This window comes from Caretta caretta, chromosome 1 (genome assembly GCF_965140235.1).
Source record: "Caretta caretta isolate rCarCar2 chromosome 1, rCarCar1.hap1, whole genome shotgun sequence".
In the NCBI taxonomy this organism is placed as follows: domain Eukaryota; kingdom Metazoa; phylum Chordata; order Testudines; family Cheloniidae; genus Caretta; species Caretta caretta.
Window position 1 is genome coordinate 289936412 of NC_134206.1, and position 20018 is coordinate 289956429.

A 20018-nucleotide genomic window follows, 5' to 3' on the forward strand; every position below is an offset into this window, starting at 1 on the left:
AAAATCCTTTCCACAGGAAGGGAGCAAACCCTCCAATGGGGTCATGGGTGGGGGAAAATCTCTGTGAGGGAACCTTTGTGTAGATTTCCTCCCTGAAAGGCACTTCATGTGAATTTTAACATGGGTGGAGATGATCTGACCCTAAGGTTTTTAAGCCTGTCTGGAAAATTTGAGCTGGGGTATTATAATATCCCTCAGGAAGAATCTGATATATTAGAATCATGGGTGTTTGAAGTGGGGAGAAGGGGGGAATCATCAGGGATCGTGAGACACTAATTAATGATTGCTGACACTGTTTGTTGATCTGGGCATAATTAGGGGTAGTTGCAGCTTACCCAGCTAAATAGGTTGTGTTACAGTTTATTTAATGAGACATTTTATTGCACTGTAAAATTATAGGTCACCTTATTCGTAGTGTTTCAACTTCTTTAGTGTTATTGTTGGGACACTATTATTAGCTCGTTTTGACGGTTAATATGTTCTACCACTCACAATCACACATCAAAGGATCTTCTTTTGTTGCGTTATTCGGCCTTTGTTGTTACAAAAGGCTGTGATACATTTTATGGTATTTTGTACTCTGTTCCTGGAGCCTTCCAAGAAGACAGAGAGTGAATACACTGTAAAATGTAGTTCTTCTTCTCCAGGTAGCACAATATTGTACTATCATCAAAGTACATCACAGTGAAAATTATTAGCTAGGGAGTTTCATTAAAAAATAAATATATACACTTGATATAAATCTGCCTATTGTATGATGCGAGAGAAAGGAACACAGCACAAAGCATCAGTGTTTGCATTCACTAACACAAGTGCTATTTTCTCTGACTACAATATATTGATTGATTTATTTTTAAATATGCTTCAGTTCTTAATTTTCAAGGTACTATAAAAAAAATCTTAATGAGTTCTCCAGAATCCCAGGGTTTAATTCTCTGATGTACTGAGCATTCTCCTTCTGTAGAGAACTGAGAAAGCTCAGCATCCTGCAGGGTTGAGTCTTTACTCTGTGTAAGCTCGAAAGCTTGTCTCTCTCAACAACAGATGCTGGTCCAGTGGAAGGTATTAATTCACTCATCTTGTCTCTTTGCTGAGAAACAACCAATTAGTTTTCCCAACAGGTTCAAGTTTGTCAAAAGAATGTTACTTTAATGATTTTTTTTCAAATGTTTGGTCTCTTTTTTCAGGAAAACAGCAAGTTAGTTCCAAAGTTGCCTCACCCTACCTCCTTTTTGAAAGGTTACAGGGACAGTTTAAATACATTCCAATTAATCTGAGTTTAAACTTTTTAATGTAATTTTCATGTACAGTGATCCCAGTAGTTTGTGAAATGCTTTGGAATTCCCATGAGGGTGAAATGCACTACATAAATGTAAACTATTCTATAATTAATGCAATCAGTTGTTATTACAGCCATCTGTTATAGCAATCAATACAAAATACATTGTGAAGAGAAGCAATAAAATGTTCAAGGAAAACCCAAACCTACAATACACTTGTTACAAGATTTTTAGGAGGAATATAACAGCATGGGAGTGGTAATGGTGATTGTCAGTCCCAATACATAAATAAAAATCAGCAGGTAAGCCAATTACCAATTCAAAATGAATCACATCATAAATATCTTCTTAATTTGTATTAGGGACTTGATCTTGTTCCTTCTTGGGTAAAACACACTCACAGAAATCAATTATCCAATTTTTGCAGTTCAAGTAACTTCAGTGGGTTTGCAGGGGTGAAAGTGAGGGCAGGATTTGTCTGACTTATTTTTTATTTTTTGTCTCAGCCAGGATTGCAGGATAGGGTACTAACACCTTAAATGAATTTACCACAGTTGATTATTATTTTTAGTTCACAGCTCTGCATTAAAATATTTGGGCAGTGGATCTCAAAATAGATATTTCCTAAGTGCAACGGAACTATCGTATACATTATTCAAGTTAAAGAAAGTACCTAATTCTGCACAAACCTGCACCCAGGGTCCCGTGGCAGCAGTTGCGCTTGCCTCCCCTGGCTTATTATACCTGCCACCCATGCCTCTCTACTTGTATTTGATATTCCCCTGTTGATACAACCAATGATTGCATTAGCCCTTTTAGCCACAATACTGCACTGGCAGTTTATGGTCAGCTGAGTATCTCAAGTCTTTTTCAGAGTCACTGCTTCCCAAGATAGTCCTCCACCCTGTAAGAACGGCCTGATTCTTTGTTCCTAGCTGTATGACTAGTAGAAAAACACCTTCTTGTGGGAATTAACCATTTACAATTACAATTTCAGACCTGCCAGTTTTTAATCCATTGATATGTGCCATATTGATTTTAATATGAAGTCTTACCTCAACATTCATAATTAATACTAAATCTCATTTTAAGGTGAGCATGCTTCAAGGCTTCTATTGTTGTGCATCCTTATTCAATGTTCTTCTGATGTATTATCATATCTATGTAAGAACGCAGTTGTTTTCAGTTATTAAATGCACATCTAGCATCCTTTTATTGGACTGTACATATAAAGGTTAGAAATATGTACTCTAAAGAGTATAATACTTTTCTTGATATACATGGAAAGGTCTTTCTATGATAATTTCAATACTATATAGAGTAATAGTACTATAGAAACTATAGTAAGAATTTAATAAGGTTGGGTTCACTTACATTTATTTAATTTAATGAAAAATGCATCTCATTTACATTTGGGGAAGAAATGTGTGAAAAAATTCACCATGGTGGGTTTTCAGAATTAATGAACATCCATTTTTGAGATTTGGCGTAAAATTTTCAAGCATACATAGATCCTCAAAGGTATTTAGGTATTTAACTTCTGTTGATTTCAATGGAAGTTAAGCACCTAGATCCTCAAAGGTATTTGGGTCTAAGTGACTAGGGACCAGATCTTTAGATGTCTATGTACCTAACTCCCACTGAAATCACTAGAAGTTAAGCACTCTTTAAAATCCCACTATAGAAGCCTAAGTCCCATTTTCAAAAGAGACTTAGTCACTTAGGCACCTAAATCTCATTGAAAGTCACTTTAGAGCTTTTGATAATTTCATTCTTTATCCATTTTAGCCACTAACGCAAACTCTCTATGGTACAAGAGTTCTAAGTACCTTTATTTTTAAAAGACTGTTTCTAGTTAATAATCTACTTAAATTTATAATTCAATATCTGCATAAAAAGAAAGCAGTAATTTGGATTGCAAATATTCATAATTTAATGTTTTCATTAAGCTGGTAGTTTTGTAAGTCATTTAAAGGGCTACAGAACTAATTTTCTAGCGTAATCTTCTACCTAAGGGTATGTCTATAGTTCAATAGTTAGCCATGTCTTAACAGCTATGAATTAACAAATATTAACAGAATTAGCAGCAGGGGCGGGGGCTTTGGGAAGGGGTGGAGTGGAGGTGAGGCTGGGGCAGAGCAGGGGCAGGGCCTTTGGAGTGGGGGCGAGACTGGGGCAGACAAGGGGTGGGAAGAGATGGGGCTGGGGTGGAGCAGGGGCTGGGGCTGGGGAAGGGGGCCATGGGGAAGAGGCAGAGCAGGGGCTGGAGCAGCACGCAGCTGCATAGGGCACCAGGAACTTGGTGACCAAAATTTCCTGGTGCCTATGCAGCTGCGTACTTTGCGTATGGGTAGGGACGGCCCTGTATACATTCTAGTGTGGACAAGATATAAGTATTTGTTCCTTGGTACTTTACGGTTCAGTACAGCTAGCAATACATGTTTGGGTACACAATTAACAACAAACATTAGTGTTTGCACTAGAATTGTAGTACTACCATTTTTGTTAACATTCAGGGGCGTGCACAAGAATTTAAATTTGTCCGCTTTTGGTGGGGCATGTTCTGTGCCCCCACTGTGGCCCTAAGGGCAGAGGAGCTCTGTGTCCCTGATGATCATTGGGGGAAGGCGTGCCCCTGCTTGCCCACCATTAACATTTGCTAATTAATGTGTTAAAAAACACTGAAAACTTCAAATGTAGGCATATCCTGAATGTATCATCCATGAACCTTTTGATCTGATCTGCTACACTGTGACAAACAGCTTTGAAGATAAGCAGCCTTTTTAATAAAAGAAAATACAGGAGAAGAAAAACAAACAGAAGTATACAGAGAAGACAATACTGTATACAATAGAGTTTCCGTGTGCCCAGTACTCAGGTATGACAAGATTTGTATCTTCCTCTTAATGAACTAACATCACATTATTAATGATTTATACATGTATATATGTAACCATTTGCTAGCACAATGTGGGTCTCTGTCCCCATATAAGAGGATAAGAACCTAACATAGCTGCCAGCTAGAACAGTTTAGAGTGCACAGTGTAAATTACAGTGCCATCACTGTCCTAGTCCTGCAGCTGGATCTTCATGGGTGGACCCTTCCGTCTGTGTGGCGTCTCACTGAAGTGAATGAGCTCTGCATGGGCTTAGGTGTCTACCTGCACAGATCCAAATGCAGTATCAGGGCCTGTAAGAACTGGAAGAACTTACCACAGAAATTTGCAAATGCCATTTTGGATGTCCTCTTTTGGAGGAGGGGTTCTCTTTGCTTTTGAAGCTTTGTTTTTAATCCCAAATGCCTGTGCGATACTGTTAGGTATTTTGAATACAAATATGTTTAAAGCTCCAAATCCTCAGATTTATTTATTTCAGTTTAGATGCATCCACATATTACTCCGATCACATGCACAGTTATTAGAAAGCTACTAAAATCCCACCCAATTTCCAAAAGCAATACTAAATTCTCTTAAATGCCCTCAACCTTTCCCCCACAGCTGAACTATCACCAGCATCCAACTACTTATTCCTCCTACTTAAGCTTTTGGAGAACAAATGGACTTTGCTGTGTGACTAGAAAGTCAACACATTTAGACTCTTAATTGAAATAGGTAGGACATTTCACATATGGGGACCTCATCAAGAATATCCTACCTCCATCCCCCTTGATCAAATCAGGATTTTTTTTATTTTAACATCTCAGAAGAGGTCAGTGCTGAAGGATCAAACAAGGAGAAAGGCTGTCTCTTTAGAAATCAGGATTCAATCCACTTGAAGCTTTTTAAAGTTAAAATATGTACATGCAAATGAACTGGAAGCCAGTGCACATAACAGTATTGGTGTGATATGTTCACTGTAAGAAATGTATCCTAACAAATGGACGAGCACTTTCTGGCCACCCAAAGCCAGTTGTCAATTCAACACAGCTAATCTGTTGCTAATCTGAACAACAAAAATGCATTCAAACTCACCCACATAAAGCAGTTGATATCACCCTGCAAATTCCTCCAGTGATTCCATGGAGATGCTTGTCAGAAAGAGCAAATAATTGGTTAAGAAGACTCCACAAAAATAAGCAAAAATAAAAATCTTGTACATTATAGAGGTAATGTATTAGTTCTAGTCAGTGGCAGAAATAACATCAGATGCTTCTTTAATATTCAATGTGCTTGTTCCTAAAAAGTCAGTCCATATTTAGAATTTTTTAATAGCTCTGGAGCAAATCCAAAACAGCAGCTGGGATTTTATGACTCCTGTGGGACCCTGCAAAATCCAGCAGTCAATCCCAAGGAATTTTTACTCTTTAGAATCATAGAATATCAGGGTTGGAAGGGACCCCAGAAGGTCATCTAGTCCAACCCCCTGCTCGAAGCAGGACCAATTCCCAGTTAAATCATCCCAGCCAGGGCTTTGTCAAGCCTGACCTTAAAAACCTCTAAGGAAGGAGATTCTACCACCTCCCTAGGTAACGCATTCCAGTGTTTCACTACCCTCTTAGTGAAAAAGTTTTTCCTAATATCCAATCTAAACCTCCCCCACTGCAACTTGAGACCATTACTCCTCGTTCTGTCATCTGCTACCATTGAGAACAGTCTAGAGCCATCCTCTTTGGAACCCCCTTTCAGGTAGTTGAAAGCAGCTATCAAATCCCCCCTCATTCTTCTCTTCTGCAGGCTAAACAATCCCAGTTCCCTCAGCCTCTCCTCATAAGTCATGTGTTCCAGACCCCTAATCATTTTTGTTGCCCTTCGCTGGACTCTCTCCAATTTATCCACATCCTTCTTGTAGTGTGGGGCCCAAAACTGGACACAGTACTCCAGATGAGGCCTCACCAATGTCGAATAGAGGGGAACGATCACGTCCCTCGATCTGCTCGCTATGCCCCTACTTATACATCCCAAAATGCCATTGGCCTTCTTGGCAACAAGGGCACACTGCTGACTCATATCCAGCTTCTCGTCCACTGTCACTCCTAGGTCCTTTTCCGCAGAACTGCTGCCTAGCCATTCGGTCCCTAGTCTGTAGCTGTGCATTGGGTTCTTCCGTCCTAAGTGCAGGACCCTGCACTTATCCTTATTGAACCTCATCAGATTTCTTTTGGCCCAATCCTCCAATTTGTCTAGGTCCTTCTGTATCCTATCCCTCCCCTCCAGTGTATCTACCACTCCTCCCAGTTTAGTATCATCCGCAAATTTGCTGAGAGTGCAATCCACACCATCCTCCAGATCATTTATGAAGATATTGAACAAAACCGGCCCCAGGACCGACCCTTGGGGCACTCCACTTGATACCGGCTGCCAACTAGACATGGAGCCATTGATCACTACCCGTTGAGCCCGACAATCTAGCCAGCTTTCTACCCACCTTATAGTGCATTCATCCAGCCCATACTTCTTTAACTTGCTGACAAGAATACTGTGGGAGACTGTGTCAAAAGCTTTGCTAAAGTCAAGAAACAATACATCCACTGCTTTCCCTTCATCCACAGAACCAGTAATCTAATCCTATGGAGGATTCCCAAGGATTAGGACTAGAGTGTGATGGCACTATGAATTAGGTGGAAACTAGGTGGTTGTAAACTGAAGACAAAAACATGGCAATCCACTACAAATTTGTATCACTGAAACGGAATTCTGCAGAAGTCTGACAATGGCAAAGAGCAAATTGCAGGATCAAAAAGGGCAATGTTAGGGCTCAATGGAGCTTTGTTCCATCCATAATGTGGAAAACCCATTGGAAAGGCAAGGAATTAGTGGTAGTGGAGGAGACCCAGTGATTTGGAATCTGGATGGTACAAAAGGATCTTCAAGTTTTATTCCATTTATTCTCCTGAGTACACAAAAATGAGGAAATGGGTTAAATAGAAATTAAAAGGTACAGTGCCAAAAGTGAAATCCCTGTAAACTGCAGAGAAACTTTTTTAAAGACACCATAAAAAAGGCTCAACTTAAATATATACCTTAAATTTAAAAACATAGCAATAGGACAAAAAAATACCACCGTGGCTAAACAACAAAGTAAAAGAAGCAGTGAGAGGCAAAAAGGCATCCTTTAGAAAGTGGAAGTTAAATCCTATTGAGGAAAATAGAAAGGAGCATAAACTCTGGCAAGTGAAGTGTAAAAATATAATTAAGAAGACCAAAAAAGAAATTGAAGAACAACTAGCTAAAAACTCAATAGCAAAAACATTTTAAAGTATATCAGAAGCAGGAAGCCTGCTAAACAACCAGTTGGGCCACTGGATGTTCGAGATGCTAAAAGACCACTCAAGGACAATAAGGCCATTGTGGAGAAACTAAATGAATTCTTTCCATCGGTCTTCACGGCTGAGGATGTGAGGGAGATTCCCAACCCTGACCCATTCTTTTTAGGTGACAAATCTGAGGAACTGTCCCAGATAGTGTTATTAGAGGAGGTTTTGGAAAAAATTGATAAATTAAACAGTAATAAGTCACCTGAACCAGATGGTATTCATCCAAGAGTTCTGAAGGAACTCAAATGTGAAACTGCAGAACTACTAACTCCGCTATGTAACCTATCATTTAAATCCGCTTCTGTACCAGATGACTGGAGGATAGCTAATGTGACACCAATTTTTAAAAAAAGGCTCAAGAGGCAATCCTGGCAATTACAGGCCGATGAGCCTAACTTCAGAACCAGGCAAACTGGTTGAAACTATAGTAAAGAACAGAATTATCAGACACATAGATGAACATAATTTGGGGAAGAGTCAACATGATTTCTGTAAAGGGAAATCATACCTCACCAATCTACTAGAATTTTTGAAAGGGTCAACAAGTGTGTGAACAAGGGGGATCCAGTGGACATAGTGAACTTAAATTTTCAGAAAGACTTTGACAAGGACCCTCACCAAAGGCTCTTAAGCACAGTAAGATGTCATAGGATAAGAGGGAAGGTCTTCTCATGGATCAGTAAAGAAACAAAAGGTAGGAATACATGGTCAGTTTCCAGAGTGGGGAGAGGTAAATAGTGGTGTCCCCCAGGGATCTGTACTGGGAGCAGTCCTATTCAACATATTCATAAATGATCTGGAAAAAGCAGTAAACAGTGAGGTGGCAAAATTCGCAGACAATACAAAACTACTCAAGATAGTTAAGTCCCAAGCAGATTGCAAAGAGCTACAAAGGGGCCAAGGGATGTTGTGAAGGCCAAGACACTAACAGCATTCAAAAAAACTAGATAAATTAATAGAGGATAGGACCATCAATGGCTATGAGCCAGGATGGATAGGGATGGTGTCCCTAGGCTTTGTTTGCCAGAAACTGGGAATGAGGGACAGGGGATGGATACCTGATGATTACCAATTTGTTTATTCCCTCTGGAGCACTTGTCATTGGTCAATGTTGGAAGAAAGGACACTGGGCTAGATAGACCAGTATGGCCATTCTTATGTTCTGGGTGGGCTTGAACGCATACACTTAAAGTGGAGAAATTTCTTCCTGAAACAGGAAAGGAGCCTGTAGCCTTGAAATAATGTTTTCAAAAGCACCAAATGACATTTGCAAACAGGACTCAGGCTCCTAAGACACTTTTATGTGATTTTAAAAATGTTGCTCTTGGTGTATACTAGAATTAATGGCAGAGGGAGAAATATAGCCCACATGTTGTCTTTACAAATTAGAGCCTAATCCTTCCCCTACTGAAATCAATAGTAAACTTTTTTCAATTTTCCACTGACTTCAATGGGAGCAGGACTGGGCCCATAGAAAATACACAGAAGAATATGATCTCATGCAATAGGCAACTTTTACAAAAAATATATGGCAGGTGAAAGTAGGTACCTTAGGGACTTATATGCAAAGTTGAAACTGTCTGTACGTGCTTGGACTTCTGTTTTGTAGCCTATTGGGATTCTGTTTAGCATTTTAAAAAAATCAAAACGAACTAAAACTGAAGCATAGTAGGGCCCTTCATTTTTTTTTTTTAATTTTTCCTGTGAATTTATCAGTGTTTATTTTGATGATAACAAAAACAGGTGAAAATCAGTAGAAAAAAATTAATAATTTTTCTGGATAAATATTGGGGTTTATTTTGGTGGACAGAAGGACAGGGAAAAAAGTATTCAGTAGATTAATGTTTTGGTGAATGGAATTCAATGTAGTTTGCTGCAGAACTAAAACAGAACTCAAAACACAATGCCACCTCTATTTAAGAAAACAATGTATCTCTAATCCCTAAATAAAACTTTTCATTTGAATAAACAGTTTACTGTTGTAGACTTAGAACTATAAGCCTATAAGTATTTACATTTAATAATTGGACCACATCATTTGCAGCGCATACATTCAAACTTCATCCTTTTCTCCTGTTTTTGTTTTTTTAAATTTTCAAATACTTCCTTGTATTCTGAAACATGTTCTGATACAGATTTTCATTTTCTTCCCATTTTAGTGTGTCAGATCTGTAAACCAATTTATTTGAGCATGAGCTTTCGTTAGCTACAGCTCACTTCATCCGATGAAGTGAGCTGTAGCTCACGAAAGCTCATGCTCAAATAAATTGGTTAGTCTCTAAGGTGCCACAAGTACTTCTTTTCTTTTTGCGAATACAGACTAACACGGCTGTTACTCTGAGATCTGTAAACCGTTATCTGTTAAGAGCATGAAACGTGTACATGGTGGGCATGAGATTCATCAGTACTCTAAGATCCGTATGCACTTCAGAGCTTGTGTGCGTATCTGTTTGTTTATTGTCTGTATCTTCTAAACCAGTGGCTCTCAACCTTTCTAGACTATTGTACCCCTTTTAGGGGTCTGATTTGTCTTGCATACCCCCAAGTCTCACCTCACTTAAAAACTACTTGCTTAAAAATCAGACATAAATATACAGAAGTGTCACAGCATAGTATTACTGAAAAATTGCTTGTTTTCTCATTTTTACCATATATTTATAAAATAACTCAAATGGAATATAAATATAGTATATAGAGCAGTATAAACCAGCCATTGTCAGGATGAAATTTTAGTTTGTACTGACTTCGCTAATGCTTTTTATGTAGCCTGTTGTAAAAATAGGCAAATATCTAGATGAGTTGATGTACCCCCTGGAAGACCTCTCAGTACCCTCAGGAGTACATGTACCCCGGTTGAGAACCACTGTTCTAGAATAATACGTAGCCTTGCTGAAACAGGTAGCTTTGCATATACACAAAGACTATTGTATTCTCATAATATATATATATCTCATGCAAGGTATTGTATTTTCATAATTAAACAAGTTTTTTTATATATATTTGAATGATAAAAAAGTAGGGTGAAAATCGAAAAAAACCTGAATAATACTTTTTGTAAAACCCAGGGTTTTTTTTTTTTAAATAAAAATTGGTTTAAACTGAAAACAAAGGGGCTTAAGCATAGTACAGATGAAAGCAAGATACCTTTGGAAGATTGTTTACATTAGCAGGATGAAAGCTAAGAAATATTGGGAAGGGGTATACAAGAAGAAGCAGAAAAAATGGAATGAGAAAATAATAGGCATAGACGGGTGGGAGGGAAGGGGAATCCAAAAAAGTAGGGTATATGAGTGTGTGAGTTTGAGGTAAAAGGGCAGATTTTAGGCACTGATCTACACACAAACTGGCACTAAAATAAAAACTAGTGAATTAAAACAAAATTAGCTTTTTCAGTGCAAATGTGTGTGTGCAGACACTCTTATTTCAAAATAGGTGGCTAAAGTCAATTTAGCTTAATTTGTTACTAACCTTAGCATGTAGCCATACAAATGTAAGAGGTGTGATAAAGTAAGGATCTAGAACTGTATCTATTCAGAGAGGATTTCTTTCAATAAAACAGTTTTTTACATAGAGAGCATAGGCATGACAATTCTGCCTAAACCCGATGGCTGGCCAACATTAGATGGGGGAAAAACAGACAAGAAAATAGACCAAACACTGGTGGCTTTATACTATATTTTATATGTGCTTACTAAACAAATTTGGTCCAGAAATCACATTGGGAATCAGAGGGGAGGAGAACACCCCCCACATCTACCTTTGCAAGGTCCAGACTCCATATGCAACCAGAACCTTTCTTATTCTGGGGGAGTAGCACCACTATAGTTAAGGTTGAGACTAGCTTAGAGTTTAACACTCAATTTTCAAAGTACTCTAAAATCTATATGCTTATCCAGGTTGCTTGAAAAGCGCTGTCTCATGAGAGTCTGGAGGAGGTCATTTGAGCAAAGGATTCCTGAGATTCATTTCCTTAAATCAAAATTGTATCTGTCCATCCATGCCCTATACCTGGGATCAAACTATGGCTCTGATCCTCCCTAAACAGGTATCATCCACTCAGAACTGATCTCAGCTAGCGTCCAGCATTTACTGTCCCTTTGGGGAAGCAATATTTAAAAAGTTATTCAGGGTAAAAGTTGGATCTATAATGTGATTTGGGCCAAGTTGACAAACTAGAGAAAGTTATTTGCACCTGTATAGCCGGATGGGGGTTGTGTTGCAAGCCAGTGAGTTTGCAAGCAGCCTGAGATCAGTGAGGGCATCCCTCCATGGTGCAGGAAAACCAACCTTCTTCCTGGGCGGGGGCCCCACTGAAGATTGTCCACCTCCTGATGCCATGGCTGTCACACCTGCCATAGAGCCTAAGCCCGAGCCCGGCATCACAGAGGGCCCCCTTGCCACCCCCCAGACTCCTGAGCCCAACCGAGAGGGGCCACCTCCCAGCGGCCCAGTTACTGGGGCCCAGGATCCCGCCTCTGCCCCTCTCTCCAACCCTGTTCCTGACCTAAAAAAAAACAAACGGTGAGTGGGTGACATTGTGTGGCCACTGAACCTGACTGGCACCCATGTACTGTAAGTTTGAATCCTCACCTGGACAGCTTACTAAGAATATGTATTGTGCATACTAGTTGCTTTCTGCCTGCATTCTGCAGGAGCACCTTCTGGACATCTTGCCTTGAGAGCAAAGCTTCTAACTTACGAGTCAATATTTTGGAGTGCTCTAAAATTCAAATGTATACTCCAGTTTTTCTTTAGAAGTATTGGGAAGGAACATAACATTACCTAAAGAGAAGCTGAAAGACTCTAGGAAGCAGTAGCATTGGGGGAATGAAATCATGCTGCATGCTCTTTACCCTTTTCTTCAACAATGGGCTGGAGATCAAAGAAAAGCAAGTAGCTGTGACTCTCTTCAATGTCAATGTGATTCAAGGGGTATCTGAGCATCAGGAAATGCACCCATAAGAGAGCCCTATTTTAAGGACTGGTTTACTATCAACATTGACAAATGTGTTGGTAGGATGCTGTCATCAGTTGAAACACTAATTTGTTTATCATGAAAAATAAACAGGGATTTTCCCTTCCCCCAATTTTCTACAATAATTCATCCAATCTACACAAAGCAAAGGTTCATACTTATCAATTTCATCCCTCAAAATACTGTGGTTTCTGTGAAAAAGGAGTTTGAAGGGAATGTTAGACACTAGAAAAAGATTAGCCATGTAGCTCCCTTTTAAAACAGTCATAGAAAACATCTAACAATATTTTTCCCTCTACAACCTGCCTTAGAAAAATTAAGCAGTGCTCAAACTACAATAAGGATTTTAAAAGGACATGCTACCGCCAAACCCAGAATTTTTGTAGCTCTTTTCCTCCCGCTAAAATATAAAAGCTGGAGTAACTTTAACTGTGGTGGTACTTCTGCCCCATCATAATATTGCTGTGCCTGGCATAGAGTCAGCAGTGCAAATTGAGGTCATTTGATTAAGGGGTCCCCAGATACAGCTCCCCTAATAAGGAGCTGGCTCTAGTAATCAAAGTGTTCTAAAATCTGCAGGCCCGAGGAGGTTGTCCTGAAAACTGGTATGCTGCAATAGGTCCTAGGAGACTGTGGTGCAAATATGGGTCTTTTAATCTTGGGGCTGTCAATACTATTCCCAAAGGGTGGTGTGTACCTTTGATTTATTTCTTGTTTTTTTTTCCCAGATGGGCAAGTATAGATGCATTCAGTATTCTAGGGCAAGGGGCACTGTGGCTCAATCTTAAATGTTAATGAAATTTTTGGGCATTGATTTGACTAGAATCTAAGCTGTGATTGCCAGTGCACAGTGACTCACCACAGTATCTCCAGGTTGTTTTTGGTCATTAGGAAAGGGATAGATAATAAGACAGAGAATATCATACTGCCTCTATATAAATCCATGGTACACCCACATCTTGAATACTGAGTGCAGATGTGGTCACCCATTTCAAAAAAGATATATGGGAATTGGAAAAGGTACAGGAAAGGGCAACACAAATTATTAGGGGTATGGAACAGCTTCCATATGAGGAGTGATTAATAAAACTGGGACTTTTCAGCTTGGAAAAGAGATGACTAAGGGGGGATAGGATGGAGGTCTATAAAATCATGACAGGTATGGAGAAAGTAGATAAGGAAGTGCTATTTATTCCTTCTCATAACAGAAGAATTATGGGTCACCAAATGAAATTGATAGGTAGCAGGTTTAAAATAAACAAACGGAAGTATTTCTTCTCACAACACTCCTGTGGAACTCCTTGCCAGATGATGTTGTGAAGGCCAAAACACTAACAGATTTAATAAACAACTAGATAAGTTCATGGAAGATAGGTCCATCAATGGCTATTAGCCATGAAGGGCAGGGATGGTGTCCCTAGGTTCTGTTTGCCAGAAGCTGGGAATGGACAACAGAGGATTGACCACTTGAAGATTCCCTGTTCTGTTCATTCACTCTAAAGCACCTGGCATTGGCCACTGTTGGAAGCCAGGATACTGGGCTAGATGGACCATTGTTCTGAGCCAGTATGGCTGTTCTTATGTTATTCTGGCAAGAAATCTCCTCTCCCAACCCACCTGTTTTGAAAGTGATCAAGTTATCTCATGATTTATGCTGTCAGAACAGATTTAGACCCTTCCCCCCCTTGGAGACAATGTAAGATGAAACAGCTGTTTCAGGAGAGGAGGGGAATCGAGATGCAGATGGCCTCTTTCCATCCTAAAATGGCTTTGATAATTGTTGCAGGCAGAAACAATGTCTCCAAATACATTTTCCATTACAAATGAGAAAGACCCAGTGCAGGACCCTTTGTTCAGCTGTGCCTGTAGTAGCTCCTTCTAAAAGGCCAAAATGGGCTGTAAGGGGGATGTCTTGGAAAGAGCAGTCCTGCCCTACAGCTGCAGGAGTTTTCTGAGCTGCAGGCTCTTGTTGATCTGTTTGTAGCTGTACACTCATCCTCGACAGGAGCAGCTGGATTGCCTCTACCGGCAAACCACCTGCCTTGCGTGGGCAGAAGTTGGTGTTTTGATAAATACTTTGGCCCGGGGTGACAAGGAAGCCAGACGTGGGGCTACGGATTCGGGGCGCGCTGTTCCCCAAGACAATACACCGCTCTGCCTGCAGGCGGGGGAGGGAGAGACCCGCGGCGCTCGCCTCTTACCTGGAGGCCAAGGGGGGAGGCGCCGCCGCCCTCCCCAGCCCTGTGCGGCGCCTGGTTCACACCCCCTGCCCGCCTGCCTTGCGGAGAGTCCGCCGGGGGCCCCGCCGCCAGGAGCCCGGCGCCGCTCGTCCTCTCCATTGTGCGGCCGGCGGCGGAGCGGAGAGGCGAGCGCCCTGCCCACCCCGCCCTGTCCCCGGCTGAACCGGCCAGAGGAGCCCCCCGCCCGCATCTAGCTGCTCCTCCCTCCCCGCTTCGCCTCCCTGCCACAGCGAGGCTGCCGCTGCCAGAGGAGCCGCCGAGTTCCCCCGGAGAGAGGGGGAGGAGGAGGGGGCGCCGCCGCCGCCGCCTCGCACTGCAATGTGCCGCCCGCCGCAGCCGTGAGGAGCCGGGTGCGCGCGGGAACCATGCCGGGCTGGAAGAAGAACATCCCCACCTGCCTGCAAGCCGAGCCGGAGCGAGGTGAGCCCGCGGTGGCGGCGGGCTGGGACCGGCGCCTTCGGCAAGGCAAGGGCGGGGGCTGCCATGCCGCCGGGGCCTCCTGCTCTGCCTCCTTCCCCGGCCGGCAGCCGCAGAGACCGGGCTCCGCCGGTTTGCTGCCTGGGCGGGTGTTGGGGGAGGGAGCGGAGAGCTGCTCCGGGAGCCGGGCACAAAGGGGGAGCGGGGGAGTGACAGGCATGGAGCCGCACCGGGCACGTTTCCCTGCTGCTGGCTGCTAACTTTCCCGGCCGGGGCAGCGCGCCAGCTCCCGGATTTGTGGCTTCTCCCTCGGGCCTCCCCCTCCGGCTGGCTGTGAGCCCGGGGGGGCTCGCTGTCTCGCAGAGAGGCTTTGCAAACTTTCCTCGGGCTCTCTGGAGCCCGACCCCTGGCTGGCCCTGCGCGGGGGGGGGATTACAAAATTGCCGAGGCGGTGTGATCAAGGAGAAACCCGGGAGGGGAGGGGGCTGTAGATGGTATGTGTGAAATTCAATATCGGAGTGCTTTTGTAAAGGATGGGCCTGATTCGCTTCTTACTTATACCAGGGTAAATCGGCAGTAATCTCCTTAAGGTAATGGCATTACACTGGTGTAAACGGGGAAAATCCGGTTCAATGGGTGTAAAACTTTAATGCAATCCTATTGGTAAAAGTTGCTGCAGTTTTCAGTCTCTCAGTGGAGTTGCATAGGTACTGGATTGCAATTTTTACATGTCTACACGCAGAAAGTTGCACCAATGGAACAGTATCTTCATGTAACTCTTGAGAATGTTTGCAGAGTACTTGGCTTATTTTTGCGGTGTCTTGCAGGTCACGCATTTTATAAATTGCCATTCAGGAAGGTAAATTATAGGGTAACTTTTAAAGTGAAGCCTTTACCTGCTTTTGTGCAAACAGCGGCCTTTTTATTCATGATCCTTACTGGTGATCGATGTTTGTAACTTCTAGATTCTTAGCTGAACTTAAATTACAGATCGCACCTAGCTCTCGAGGAATGTGTGGAAGTGGCTAGGAGGAGTGGGTCTAAAGGACTGGTCCTTGGAAGTTGTCAGAATTGCAGGACTTCAAAACTGTAAATTCTGAAACTGGGAAAAAATCCGGCAATTTACTTTCAGAGGGAATGATGGCATCTTAAGTATTCATACAGTTTTAATAACATTGGGGAAAACAAATGCAAATCCCATTCAGAAAACTCTAAGGAGATCAACAAGGGATTGTAGCAACATTCTTAAATAAAACCTTATAGTGCAGGATTATTTGCTTAAAGTTAAATCCTGTTACAAAATGATGGATCTGATGTTTTCTGGTCACTTTTCAAAACCAGCAATGCTTTGATTTCATTTTATGTGGAATAAAACAGCAACTTTGTCATTGTAACTGCAAAAACAAGTTCTGTCACCAGGGATTACTTTGTCACTGTTTCATGGAAGGATTATGTGTATGCAGAAAAAAATCCAGTAAAACATTAACATTTGGGAATTTTAGACTGCACTTATTCCATTATTATATGTAAAAAGTTGTATGTTATACCACTTGTTAATCAACTTTCAATGTACAGTCGCATATACTCCTCTAGATGGTAGAGAAGGTCTTTGGTTTGCCTATAGACTAATGAGCCAGGGAATTTATTTCTTTTGACTGTTTTCTTATTGGATATATCTATGTATTGCTAAGAACAAACCAAGAAAATATTCAAAGTGAGATTGCTTGATCTGCTCTAAGGAAGAGACTTCTGGTCTCAAGCTGGATATTGAAGCCTGTTTCAGAAGTGTTGTGTGTGTTGTAAGTCACTAAAGTAGTGAAGATTACAATGTATGGTAATTAAAAAGGATAATTGAAATGTTAGTTTCTCATTGTTGAAATGAATACTAAGTATTTTCTTACATTACGTTAATATAATTATTACAGGTGTATGCTAAACTCTAGATATTTTTGACATGAGTAAACATGTGTTGTGTTCTGGAAAAACACAGAAATGAGTAGGTGACTGAACTGTCACAATATGCTAGCTGTTTCTTAGAAATGTGGGAACTTTCAAAGATGATCTAATCTGTGTATTGCAGAGATAGTGAAAGCAAAAAATCCTTTGTACTTAAAAAAATCAGTCAGGAATGGGTGTTGTGCTTTCTGCCTTAAATTTTTTTAGTAGTGTGCACAATTACTATTATCTCTTTTTTAACTTTCTTTCTAAATCAGCTAAGATGCTGATTTGTAAACCGTTCATATCCTTGTTCATATTTTCTATGTAGTATCTTTTATTTTCATTATGACGCTGAACAAATTAAAATTTAGAAACTCTTATCATTGATGCTTTTGTTTTGTATTTTATTTTCATAGGGTAAATAAAGCTCTTCAGAACCTACAGTAAATGGTTTATTTCTGATGTATGTTTCATTGTATATTGCTCAAGCTTAGCTAATTAATTTACCAGAATTTCAGTGCTACTTAGAATTTGATCATATTTTTCTTTTTTGGAATTCAGGAAAACATAAAGTGATCAAAATAAGTAATCATTGTTGAAGCAGGTTGTCCTTGAACCTGAATGGTAGAGTAGATTAGATAAACCTTTCAAACTGGCCAGAAAAATGGCCAGTGTAGTATAATGAAATGAAATCAGATGCATCTCTAGCTAATGTGGCAGTTTGGTATGGCATTGACTTAAAAGGCAATTACAAATACAGTTAAATTCTGGTTTAGGGCCAGTTGTGCTATGCTGTTTTCAGACATTTTTATTCAGATAGCCTACAATCCATTTATATATACTTCATGTTAGTATAATTTTTTTGTATATAAGCTATTTATTCTAACCTAATATCACAACCATCTTTTACATCCAAATTAACAAAAAATTACAGAATAAAATAGAATTTCATATTAACTCTTAAGGAATAATTCATAAATACATATGTACTTTATTTTGAAATTGTATTATATATGTTCCTGGATGTACGGGGGTTTGTTGCGGGGGGAGGGGGGCTTCCGGGTGCAGGGGCAATGGGACTCCACAAGGGATCCAGGTGAAGGTGATTTGGGGCTCAGCAGGGGGGATCTGGGTGTGGGGGACTCAGTGGGGGGGGTCCAGGTGCTGGGGGAGTGGGGCTTGATGGGGTGGCGGTCCAGGTGCAGCTGGTTGGGGCTCCGTGGGGTGGGAGTCTGGGTGTGGGGTCTTGTCGGGGGCATGGGGGGGTCCAGGTGTTGGGAGGTAGGGCTTGTCAGGGTGAGGGTTCGATGGGCCTGCTTAGTGGGGGAGTCCCAGCTGCTGCCAAGAGGACTGTGCATGCTGCGCTCCTGCTTCCCCCCCACGATTCCCCTCTCCCCTTTTCTCCCCCATCTCATCCCCCTCCGCCACGACCCCCATTCCCTCCCCTCACTCCCACATTTCCCTCCCCCGGCCCTATTCCATCCTCCCTTCCTTCCCATCTGCCTCTTCTCCCCACTCCCTCACCCCTCTTTCTTCATTTCCCCTGCCCCCTCCTTACCCAGCCCCACCGTGGGCACTCACTGTGGCACAGAAAACAGGAAGGCTCCCAGCACACAGAAGGGGAGCACGACTGGCACTAGGACCCCGCGTTCAAGAGGCCGTGTTCAACTACAGAATCAGGGGAGCCGAGACACAGCCTCCTTCAGCTGGGCAGCTCTGTGCTGGCAGAAATGGGGCGGGGGGGCAGTGGCACATAACCCTGTGTCTCCCCATGCCTCACCTCTGTTTGGGGGAGAGCAATGCCCTCACAAACTGTGCCCATGGCCACATGGTTTCCCTGTCCTTTTCTACAAAGAAGCACAGGAATTCTGCGGAGGGTATTTTCTGTGGGCACGCAGTCCTGCAGAATTTCCCCAGGAGTATGGTGTGTGAGCCCCAGTGGAATTCTCAAATTAGGCATTCCCCATCTATCTTGCCTGCAGGGCCCAATCCAGGCATTCTTAGAGCATGCCTAATCCAAAGAGAGAAGGAAGTAGCGGTGGTCCACTTATGAGCTATAGCCCAGTGGTTAGAGCACTCACCAGGGATGTTTCAGAGTAACAGCCGTGTTAGTCTGTATTTGCAAAAAGAAGAGGAGTACTTAGTCTCTGAGGTGCCACAAGTACTCCTTTTCTTTTCACCTGGGATGTGTGCAACCCAAGTTCAAATTCCTGCTCTGCCTGTTTTGGAGCAGGGACTTGAAGCTGTGTCTCCTGTCTCTTAGATAAGTGGCCTAACCACTGCTTTACAAGTAGTTTGGGGTACGTCTCTCTCAATCTCTCATGTTGTAGTTGTTCCTCTCTGTAGGAAATACGTAAATGTTAATTGGACCAGAGAGAGAGTGAGAAATAACTCTAGCCACGTGGTTAGCACACTCTCTCTTTTTCTGGTCCAGTGAATATTTAAGTATTTCCTACAGAGTGGAACAACTTCAATAGGAAAGACTGAGAGAGACCCATCCTACAATACCCTATATCCCCATGGTTAGGCCACTCACTCAGGTTCAGATCCCACTTCCAAATCAGGCAGAATGGGGATTTGAACCCAGGTCTCTCACATCCCTAGTAAGTGCTAACCGCTGAGCTGGGGGTGTACGGGCATCGTGACCACAACCACCTCCCCCTGCTTTTTTTTTTTTTTTTTTTGCAAGAACGGGGTGACCTGGCTTAGGCATCTAATTGTAGGAGATGATTCATGGCTGTAAATCTGAAGGAGAGATAAGTACATAACTACCTTTGTGGGGCAGGGCTCCTCACCGTTTCCTACTGGTTACCTTAGACAGGTCCCTACTCAGTGTACTGACGTCTGAGAGTCCCATTCTTAGGCACCTAACTCTCCGTATGCATTGTATATGGAGACTGGGTGTCTTAAGTCAG

At 42.0% G+C, this 20018-nt stretch overlaps 1 protein-coding gene across 2 annotated transcripts in view; it reads left to right on the plus strand.

Annotated features, from left to right (window-relative positions):
- Positions 1 to 14883: 14883 nt before the first annotated feature.
- GRIP1 (glutamate receptor interacting protein 1) overlaps positions 14884 to 20018 on the plus strand; it is a 560288-nt gene continuing 555153 nt past the window's right edge. For both annotated transcript variants that reach the window (XM_048835827.2, XM_075124374.1), the window contains exon 1: positions 14884 to 15168. In XM_048835827.2, the coding sequence (XP_048691784.1) occupies positions 15114 to 15168 (55 nt within the window). In that variant the 5' untranslated portion in view covers positions 14884 to 15113. The remainder of the gene's footprint in view (positions 15169 to 20018) is intronic.